This window comes from Lytechinus pictus, chromosome 3 (genome assembly GCF_037042905.1).
Source record: "Lytechinus pictus isolate F3 Inbred chromosome 3, Lp3.0, whole genome shotgun sequence".
Lineage (NCBI taxonomy): Eukaryota > Metazoa > Echinodermata > Echinoidea > Temnopleuroida > Toxopneustidae > Lytechinus > Lytechinus pictus.
In genome coordinates this window covers 9088154-9099848 of record NC_087247.1, presented here as the reverse complement: position 1 = coordinate 9099848, position 11695 = coordinate 9088154, and the positions used below count along the sequence as shown (strand labels likewise).

Sequence of the window (11695 nt, the reverse complement as noted above, 5' to 3'; positions counted from 1 at the left end):
TGGATATTATGTGCATAGAACGCAAAATATTCAAAAATCATCTTGAAGAGACAATAACACATATATATATTTTTTTTTTAAATATTTGTTTTAAAAAATTACGCTTTGATGAATAATTATGTTGAAGACCCCTCCAAGGTGCAAGAATAGATTGGACACTTCAAGAAACAAACACTTGAATTTGCCAGGGGTGTATAAGATTTGAAGTGGACGTGGGTAAATGTTAGGATATATAATGTAGGCCAGAGAAGGACGGGACGGGCCGGTAACAGACCGCCCCAGCAGCAAAAGAGAGGATTGGGATAAATAGAGACAAATTAAAACAGTATAATGCTGAAAATGTCATCAAAATCAGACGCAAAATGCTAAAGTTATGATACACATAAGACAGATTTAAAAACAACGAACATGACAAACGAGAGTGTCGATAGTGTCTCTCACGTCTTGTTTTACGTGATCCAATTTTGGTGAAATTTTCAGAGCTTGTTCGAATTTTCTCTAATCATTCAATTTCTTGTTGGGTTAGCGCTTAATCATATACACCTGAGAACTGCTGCATGAAAGTTACCATTATAATAACCTTGCCATCCAATGGTAACTTACATGGAATCCCAGCGTTACCATGGTAGCTACCATTGGATGGCAAAATTACCATAGTGGTAACTTTGCAATCCAATGGTAACTTATATGGAATCCTTGATTCTAGCGACTGTTAATCAGCGTTACCATGGTAGTTACCATGGCAACGTTACCATTATGGTAACTTTGCTATCCAATGCTAACTTCCCTGAAATCCTTGATTGTGATTGGCTGTTGGGCTTTGTAACCATGGTAGTTACCATTGGATGACGAAGTTACCACAATAGTAACTGTTGTGCAACAGAATCTGAAAAATAATGCGTAAAATTATCCTGAATTACACTTGTACATGTAATTGTTGATAAGTGACAGTGTAGTAACCTGATTTGACGATGACCTTTAATTGCACTTTTTGCACACAGTTTGTGGATAAGTGCAGTGAAACTTCTGCTCAATACGTATACATGTACATGTGTATTCCATAAATTAAAAAAATGAAGGTATTTTGGAAGGGATGTGCATTTATCGTTGTATCGAACAGCGGTGGCGCAGTGAGGCGCTCGTTTTAAGTGGTTGTATGTGCGTGTTTATAGTGGGTGACGGTGTGTGTACGTTTTAAAACTCAAATCGAATGATATTACTCGTCATTTTCGTCTATAATGTCCTTTTAAAACACTGATCTAAAAAGAAGGAATAAAACTAACATAATATAGATTATAGATGAGTAAATGAATGACAAAATAAATAATTATTTGTTTATATAAATGAAACATGAATAAATTAATATAAAAAAAAATTGAAATACATGTACATTTTCAGGGAATTGTGAATAGTTGTTGTGTCGAAGTTTTTTGGAAAGATATGTTGTATCTCATGTCATGTTCGTGTTTTCGGTTACATGTGGGTGTGTGTACGTTTATATCAACACACTAAACCTTACAAATTAACATTGGATGTGGTTTTCTGTCGAGTTGACAAAAAAACGTGCTTGTAGAGTTGAATGCCCTTTCAAATTTTTACTTTCAGTTTATGACTGACAAATAAACAAAATCACACATTCATCAATTAACTTTGATTTTAAGTTTGCATTATTTTAATATATATATTGAATATTATATTCCCAGTATAATCAATGAAGCTACATACATCTGACAAAAGATAAAAACATCATTTCAAAGGATGTTAATTGATTTGGCGTATAAGGCTACGACAAAGTCCACCATTATCGTAAAATGCGTATATCAACTTTGCGACTTTCGTCGCATATAATAAATGTATTGAAAATTTGTCCATACTTAAAAATCAACGTGGTTGAGATTTGTCTAATACCATACAGTTGACATAAGATATCGAATCTTTTTATTTCATCCTTAAGTCTAAGAAAGCATGGTGTATATCCATTTCCTGTCTTTGAAATATACATAAAAACTGTTGAAATTATGAAAATTTGATATAAATACAATTAAATAGAATGTAACAAGTCGTGTGTATACATTCCATAACCACAAAACCCCAAATAAGTATGAAGAGTGTCCATGTACGTGTAATGTCGAGTTATACAATCATGGACCTATTACGAATAGGTCCATGATACAACACACCCTTTACAGAAGATACATGTAGTACAATGATTATTGGTCATCAAAATAAGCTATATGCTTACATGTAGTTTTGCGGTTTTATTGAGGCGTGATCATATATTTTGCACGATGGTTTAACTACATTATTCGAAAGAAGTAAGTAACATGTACAACATAATTGAAATCAAACTATCCTTCCATCAATCGCTTTTAAACGTCCTTTACAGATCATAAGAACATTTATAGCCGTATATCTAAAGTATATTAAAATGAGGTAGATATCCAGAAATCTAAAATCATCTCTTGTGCTGATAATTCAATATAATTATGTACGTACTTTCATTTTCACATACATGTACCCAGACATGTACACTGCATTTTGTTTTAAACAAGCCACAATGATGCGTTCAAAATATTAACACAAACCAAGTCAAGAGCAAAGGCTCCTGGAATGACATTATGAAAAGGGGCTGGAATTATTCTTATTGACGTGTTTATGTACATGATATCCTAAAATATCTACACATTTAGAAATCGGACTCTAAAAACTCGGTTGAGCACTGTGAAGTAGTTTCCCATTTTCTAAATGGTCAAAATAAAAATCGCTAAGGCCCCAGCAATTAAAAAAATGATTTTTTGTTAATCTTGCATTCCCTCTCTCTTCTAAATAAAATTGTTAAAACTTAAGTTAAAAATATCTAAAAGATACGAAACTTCATTGTCTGTCCATGCACCAATTATTTGTTGTGAGATTTAAAAAATAAATATCCACTCTGAACTCACAATTTAACCAAATAATAATCTTATTTCTCCCTCTCGTCTTAGGGGATCCCCCTGTGTTTCAAAAACATGATTCCAGCTTGTTCTTCACTCATATAAAGTGAATAAAAAATAAAAATGAAATGATTAATTAAAACTTGATATCAACAATTGATATCGAACTTTGAATCATGGTTCAAACTTCAAATTATATTTGATGTTATCTCTGCCTCTTCCTTATCCTTCTGTCACATTGTTCTGTCATCCTTTTTTTGATGCCGTGAATAGAGAATAAAAATAAACTTGGATAATTGCCAAAATCCTTGATCAGGTTGAGGTGTCGCTGACCCCCCCCCCCCCCCCCGTCCCTTTTTGCCATCTCTCCCTTGTTCATACATGTACATCCAGAATCCAAATGTTGTGTTTCCCCAATCATACATCGTGTAATTATTATACAAATTAAAATAAGATCGGAAAATGTGATTATCAACTTTGAGATCCATCCACATCTTCCTTGGGAAGATTAAAAAGGGATTATTATTTCAAACTTATAAAGTCAGCTTTCTGCCAAAGATATAACAGGACAATCAAACCTACTTCTATCCCATCATACAGAGAATAAAGTGAAACTTATTCAGAGCATAGACTCAAATCGTCATATCCCTTTCCCTTCAGCGCGTTACCTAAAGATGACATAGAGGAAATGAATATCTGCCGCTAGAAAACGAAGACTCAACGCAATCCGGAGTTCCGCTCTTTCCAAAGACCCGGGTAAAGATCTAAAAGCGCGCCCCCTTTTCTATATCATTCTCCCTTTACATGTCTATTTAAATCTTAAATAAGTCACTATTTAGGGGGTAAATTCTGAAATCCTGCTTTCTGAACTCTTTTCAGGAAGCTTCTGATATATCTTTAAACCTTCTTCTTATATGTCGGGGACAGACTGCACATAACCTTTTTGACGATTAGATTTATAGAATCCCCTGCCACATGCATGATGACGAAAATTTTATGGAGATAATTTGCCTGATACTACTGATAAACCTAGTAACGAGTGCTTGACACGAGTACTGAGATGTATTTGTGTTGATATTTTTGTTCAAACTCCCATCGCGTTATCTGCCTAGATAATCTAGCTCCATTTTTTGTACATGTAACGCGTTAAATGTTTTGCTTATTATTTCTGTAGTTTCTCTTCTGCTTTCCTGAGGAGAAAAATAACAATTCATGGCATGGAAGCCAAGGGCATTTCCTTGGCAGATCTCAGCAAGCGATTGTTCCTGGCAGTGCAATGCACAGGTATTGTGGAGCAGCGAGCTGTGCTGTGGGATCGAGCTATATTTTGTCAAGTTCTTTTCAGCTTGTCAAAACAACCGAGGTCAAAGGCGACACTGGTTGACCTTTGACCGCCAGATCCAACCGCTCACAATGCCTCTACAGTACACTACAGCAGACTATACCGTGCATTGATGTGCGTTATTCAATACCTCACAACTACAAACGGTGAAACCCAGCATAAACCAACCAGCATTTTCATTGTGCATGCCAAATTGCCAATACTGAATTGAATTCACATGGTTTCCTATATACCTCAAGAGGCAACACAGACATCATTACTGGTATAAATGATTATTAAAATGAAACTCTCTCTTTGTCTTGGAAACAAAAACGAGTACTTTATATGATACAGATAATAACCGAACATAATTGTTGTAATCTAAAACTATTAGTTACATATCCCTGAAGAGTTTATGAAGAGAAATCAAGTTACAGGTTTGCTACCCGCATAATAATGTCAAGAACTCGTGATTAACTATCTTCTAGCAAATCAAGTTTCAAAATGTATGTTGATGTACTCCAGTTTCTCTGCTGTATTGCTAATGCTATCTACACATACAAATCATTTTACTGAACTTAGATGGTCACTTTACTTTGATTCTTCAAACTTTAAAGGTATTGATATCTCTCAGATATTAGTACACTTTAACTGTTGATTCTCCAACAACCCCTTTCAAAATGCAGGGCAGAACTATGCAACCAACTTTAATTTCTGATAATCCCAATGACAATATTATGTTCTGCTTTCAAGCCTTCAAAATTTCCCTTCAAATCATATTAAAAACAACATCTGGAATAGTCTCTTTTCAAGCAATCTTGGTCGATGGGACATGGAGTTTGGTTTTAATGTTATATAAAAATAAATGTCAAAAATTGTGAAAGTACATGTATCTGTACTGTAGATTATAATCATAATCTACAAGTTAAAAATGATGCTTTTAAAAAGCAAAAAGTGTTAACTTTATTTGAATCATTGTTAGACTCACAGGCATTGATTCATTATGTTCGTTCGTTCAGCTATATCTTTTCCCTGGGTTGCTGAACATTACAGCAAGTACTACCTTTTATGCCACAGTCCTAGGTTGAGAACAGTCAAACAGGGGAGCTGCATAATTCGCTCCAGTCCAACTGTTGTGATCATTGTGCATCCATAGAGATCAATACATTTCAGCTCCTTAAGATGTTCCGCTATCAGGGCCAGTCCTTTGTCAGTAACTCGGACACACTGACCAATGTTCAGAGTGGTCATGTTGTGAAGACTGCGTACTAACCTCCCAACACCTTCATCCGTGATATGGCAAGAACTAAGACTGACGTTCGTCAAATTTGGCATTCCCTGAGAAATGTGTGAGAGTGCTGCATCACCTATCTTGTCACAGAAGCTGGCATCAAGCGTTACAAAATGTCCACCATACTCTGCAAGGTGGGCGAGCCCGATGTCGCTGATGTTGTCGCAACTTCGCAAATTAAGTTCCCTCAAACTTGGCATCCGTGACAAGCTGATCATACCAGTGTCTGTGATTCCACAGCAGAAACTTAAATTCAAACTTTTAAGTTTATGAAGTCCTTTGGCGATACTCATGAGAGCAGTGTCACTCAGTTTTTGGCAATCCTGCAGCACAAGGAGTTCAAGATCCCGTGTTCCTCTAGCTGCCTCGGCACTCACTCCAGCAAGGTATCCGATACCAACATCGGATATATGTCGACAACTCCTTAGATTCAAACCCTTGAGTTTGTGAAGTCCACTTGCGATAACCAGGAGACCGGTATTTGTTATGTTACTGCATCCTGCGAGGTCAAGCACCTCCAATTGCTTCAAATACTGTGCTATCCGCCAAAGACTATTGTCAGTGATCTGCTTGCATAGACTTAAGTTGAGTACTGTCAGTGTTGGGATCTCTTTGGAGAAGGCGTGCGAGAATCCCACGTCAGTCAGGTTGTAACAACCACTCAGATTTAGGCTTTGTATGTTTGGCATTCCCTGCATGACATGGCTCAAACTTCTTCGAAGACTCAGTATCTGGACACGTTTGATCCCTCTCGACACAAGACTGGGAAACAAAGAGGGGTTTGACCGGCGTAAATGTAACTTGGCTTCCACTCCTCGCCATACCGAACGATGGTACGAAGCGTCCCTCCATGCACGGCACACTTGGGCTGCACGTCCCTTGTCACGCACGTCCAAATAACCGAAAATTAGAGCCAGCACTTCAGGAAACAAACATGAAATGTGAGTTTCCTCCTGGTACTTTTCGAAGGGCATTTCGTCCACAGAGTGACTGACTCTGTTCCGACGACTTCTTCGTGTCCCAACGGCTTCACATTTGTGTTGCTTTCCATGCAAGAATCCTCTGCCACCATGGGCGATGTCGATGCACAGGCCACATTCTCTCTGCACGCTGTGCCGCATAGGTGCATATGACACTATACACGTACGATGAATGAGCATGCATGCGTGCATTGGGATCAATTCACAGCCCGGCGCGTTGCACATTACACAGAGCGATGAACAGATGCAACGGGGCCGCTTGGGTCGCGGTTTGTGTCAGCGTACACTGTATGCTGCGCAGTCCAATGCAATATTTGTGTGTAGTCCGTGTGCGTTTGTGTGCTATTCAAAATACTCTATTGCACTCCGAACAGTGCTATATAGTGGCCTTAGGCATTCATCAATAAGTCACGTGACCGAGGCCAGCGCGGCGAGCCGACGGAACCGTAATTCTTTCCGACCAGCCAGGCGTGCATTCGGAGGAGGTTTCTTTTTAGTTCGTGTGGTTGGGAGATCTCTTCCCTCAAGCATTCTTACTCAGCAAGATACTACAAAATTACATTATTTTACTTAAAAATAAAATGCCCCAGATGACGTGTGCACTGTGCCTGTGGTTGCATTTTTTGAAACCCTCATGCATTTATATTTTGGACGCGAGGATCGTCTACAAGTCAAGTAGATTAACCATGTAGGCCTGTAATCTGGAACATGTTTAACGTTATACAAAATGTAATTCCACTCCCTAATTATAATAGCTTTAATGGGTTCCTTTTGTTACGTTATTTAGGCTGAAAGAACTCTGGTCGAAAGAGCAAAGTCAATTTCTATGACAATCAATTAGGCTAATCCGGACACGGTAATGAACGAAATCCGTAATAGGATAAGCTTTTTACGTCGAAAACCTATTCACACAGGAAAGCCAGCGAGATATGGCATCTTTCAAAATCTCTGCATATGAAGCCACCTAACACAAACTGTTTTTGAAAAGCAACTTGGGAACAGAACCATGCAATTGTTATGATCAAGCAAATGAATCAATATATATATATATATTTTTTTGCATTTCGCATTATGTTCAAAGCACTGACCAAGAAACCAGTCGAAATTAATGAGTTTTTCCATACAAAAAAAATTGAATTACGAAAACTTGGTTCAAATAGTGGATTCGGGCCCTGAATTAAAATGTCAAAACATCCCTGCATCTCCAGGACCCTCAGATATTTTTTGGATGTTACCACATAAGTCAGTAGACCTATTGGGGCGGCGGGAGAAGGGGGGGGGTGTAAATTGATCACAACTGTTTTACCGAAATTGTGCACCAAATCCTTCAATTTCACTATTGAAAATACAAAAGAGCTATCATGATAAGCTCGGTCGCTTCGCTCGATCCATAGCTGTTAGATATTTCAAGAGTTACGCGTCCCCTATACCGCCTGGAATATGCGTATGACCCCATGTGCCTCCAACAAACTGTAACACGAGCCCCTTTCCCCCTAAAAAATGTGAGCCCCCCCCCCCCATCCAGATTTTTTCCGGAACGAAAGGAGAGAATAAGGAAAATAATGGTAAGTGAAAAACATTGGTAATGAGCAAAAACATTTGCGACATTGAATCAAGATAAAAATTCGGCTCGCACTTTCTTTACTGTATCCTGTTCACGATTACAAAATGTGCTTCAACCATTTCCAGGCCAGTACATTAAAAAAAAACGATTTGTGCTCGCATTATTTGCTTATAGACAATTGTTTTCTTACAAAAAGTACTGACAGCTGGGTCATATATATAGGAAGATTATATTGGTCTGCAATTAAACCCTTCAACTCTTTTAAAAAAATGCGACTATTGCACCAATGTATTTTTTTTTTACAATTTGAATATTTTTCAAAATTCAAATTTGACTTCAGATCAACAAGGCCAATATAATTGGCAATGAGATTTTACCCCCTTATGAAGGACTTCCAAACAGTAATTTCATTAGTTTACATAATTATTTCAGAAAGGTATATACACAAAGATTTGTATGCACATAATGATCTTAAAATCTCATGTATCAAGCGATACGTTATTGTTATTTTATCATGATATTATACATTGCATTTTATCTCGCAATAATTATTAAAACTATATAAAAACATGAATCTAGATATACCAAACCCATACCACCTTTAACATATCTCATTTTTATATCAATATATAAAAAAATTCAGATCGTCTCTGCACTTCTACGTTCTGGAGGGCGCTGAACCAACCCCAAGATTTGGGGTGCTGCGTGTGTTATACACAACAGCCAGTAACCTCTGGAAATCAGGTTGATATGCTAAAAAGTAGAAATATAACCAAAATTACCTTTATTCTGGAATGAAACCCCGGCCCCCTTTGTTTTTGCTTGCTTTTCCAATTTTTCCTGACCACAATCACCATCATTTTGTAGTGAAAACTTTTTTATTTTATTTTATTTTATTTATCTTTTTTTTTTTTTTTGGGGGGGGGCTTGTCAGATTTTTCTTCCAAACCAGCACCCCTATTATAAAATCGTTCCCATGGCCCCGTTTTTAGGTTTAGGTTCATATGATACATTTCAAGTGACTTGGGGGTTATTTTTATTTTTCCCGAACTGAACAGCGAGAATACAGTATAATCTCATGAAATAAATAATATGAACATGAACCATGAGTGTTTACCCATCTTGACATAATGATACACATGTAACTATCGTCATGCTAAGCCCCACATATAGCTAAAATACATCCAAACTTCTACTCCCCCCCCCCCCCCCTCCCCGCATACGACTTTTGGTCCTTCAAGCAGCGACTGGGTGAATACGAAATACAGATAAACCTTTTGTATATACCTACCAGGGTGTGCATACTGATTTTTCAACTTGAATTGAATTTTTAAATATGTCATTACTTTCTTATTTTACCACAATTTCTTTTTCATTCTTGTCTTATATTTTTCGTTTGATTTTACTCTATTTATTCAAAACAACTTTTTGTTGGGGTGGATTTGGCCTATCCAACTCCACAAATATACATATTATTTTCCCATAAAGATATCATCAGTAGATAGAGGTTAGATAGCTCCACTTTGAAAACGCTTTAAACAAAGTGGTTTGCTATATAAAAAAATACTGATCAGTATTTCATCAGGCGTTGCTTACGTTGTAAACAAATGCTTTGAGACGTAAACTATTAAGTTTCATCTTGAACGTTGTTATTTAAATTTCAAAAATATTTTGAAACTTTTTTTAAAATCTGAAGGAATATTCAATGAGTGTATATCATAATTGTAATTCAGGTTGTTCATATAGTTTGACAAATCTTTTTTTTAATTTTTTTTTTAAACCCTTCCACAGGGGTCCTTTATTGAAATCACTATAATACATATTTTTTTACAATACATGATTAAATAATTAACACAGTATATGACACACAAGTTGAATATGTACAATACAATATTCCATGAAATTGTCGTAACATTTGTATACAAAAAGCAAAATCAAAGTGCAAAGGAAAGAAAAAATCCATACAATATATATATATATATATATATATATATATATATATATATATATATATATGTGTGTGTGTGTATTTTAGAATGATATCTGATATACTTAATGTAATAAAGTAAAAGATGACCACCTTTTTATGAATTTCTTCTCTTTCAGATTTGTTTTATATATATACTTTTCCATACCATAATAAGATTTTATTTCAGACAAAATATGGTCGAAAACTGGAAGACAGTGTTTGCATTTTGCTGCAAAAATTTCTTTTCTAACGATTATAAAAATATAATTAAGAGCACCATTGTTGTTTCCGTAAAAACCGAATAGTTTATTCTGGTTTGAAATTTTGATATTCAAATTGTTACGAGAAAACCAAATTTCGAGTTGAGACCATATTTCGTTTGTGTGGGCACAAGAACAAAAAATATGCATAATAGTTTCTTCATAATTATAACAAAAGGTACATAAGTTATCTGTAACAAATTTAAATCGTAACAAAGCATCTTTCATATAAATAATTCTATTCACTATTTTGAACTGAAACCATCTCATGTTGACATCTGCAGTTGAATAAAAAGGTATTTGATAGTAGAACCTCCATATCGTGTTGTCAAAGTCAAACGTCTGTTTCCATTTGATGAGACTTTTACAATCTTTCAACTTATACTTCAAAAAAATATTGTAAATGTGAGCACAACCTTTTTTTACTTTAATTATCAAAAATAGTGCTTCTGGAATAATAGGTTCCATAGCTTTTGGTATTACATGTTTATTGAAACCATATCGAATGGCGCTGCACAGGCCATGATATTGAAGAAAATTGACGTGTACATTGTATTTGCGTTGAAAATCAAAATACGAGAGAAATTTTCCATCTGCTCCCAAAATATCATTAACAAAACGCACCCCATTAGCACACCAAGACCTGAAAAATATTACATTATTATTCATTTTAATTTTTGGATTATTCCAAAGGGCTTGACATGCAACGTCATCAACAATAAGGCGGGAAAGATCTGAAAAGGCCTACAATACCTGTGCCCAAAATGGGTTATTCATTGATATAGCAAGTGATTTATAATGCTCAGCCCCCATGAATAATTGAAAAGATGTATATGCTGCAGGCAAAAATGATTGAAACATGTGAAAAGTAAAATTTTCAGAACAAGAAATGAACCTTCTTATCCATGAAATTTTTAATGATTTGGAATGGATAAAAATATCAGTCATCCTAACACCACCCTCACTATACGGTTGACACATTTGTTTCCTACTTATTTTATCAGGTTTGCCTTCCCATATAAAGTCGTAAAAACATCGGTGAATATCATTCATAATTTCTAATTTTGGTTCTGGAAAAGATAAAAACAAGTAATTCAATTTCGGTATAAATATAGATTTAACAATGGTCACCCTCCCTAAGGGAGTCAAAGATCTTTTTCGCCATACCGCCATCTGACGTTTTATTTCTTTAAACTTTTCTTGATAATTGTAATCGACCATTTTTGATAGTTCAACTGAAAAGTCTATACCTAGGTACCTAAAATATCCTTCCGAAATCCAGTTCAGTTTGTACTCGTGTAAAATCTCTTTTTTGAAAGTTCTATTCTTCCCAATCCATATCACCTGGGTTTTAGTTATGTTAATTTTGAGGTTGGA

General features: G+C 35.8%; 1 protein-coding gene across 1 annotated transcript; it reads right to left on the bottom strand.

The window, feature by feature from the left end:
* Nucleotides 1-1649: 1649 nt before the first annotated feature.
* On the bottom strand, nucleotides 1650-6873 carry LOC129257871 (F-box/LRR-repeat protein 14-like). The gene has a single exon (XM_054896298.2). The coding sequence runs from the start codon at nucleotides 6748-6750 to the stop codon at nucleotides 5314-5316; it is 1437 nt and encodes a 478-aa protein (XP_054752273.1). The 5' UTR covers nucleotides 6751-6873; the 3' UTR covers nucleotides 1650-5313.
* Nucleotides 6874-11695: the final 4822 nt, after the last annotated feature.

Bases quoted from the DNA above. Each gene is read 5' to 3' on its own strand.
- LOC129257871 (XM_054896298.2), bottom strand. From the start codon at position 6,750: ATGTGCAACGCGCCGGGCTGTGAATTGATCCCAATGCACGCATGCATG.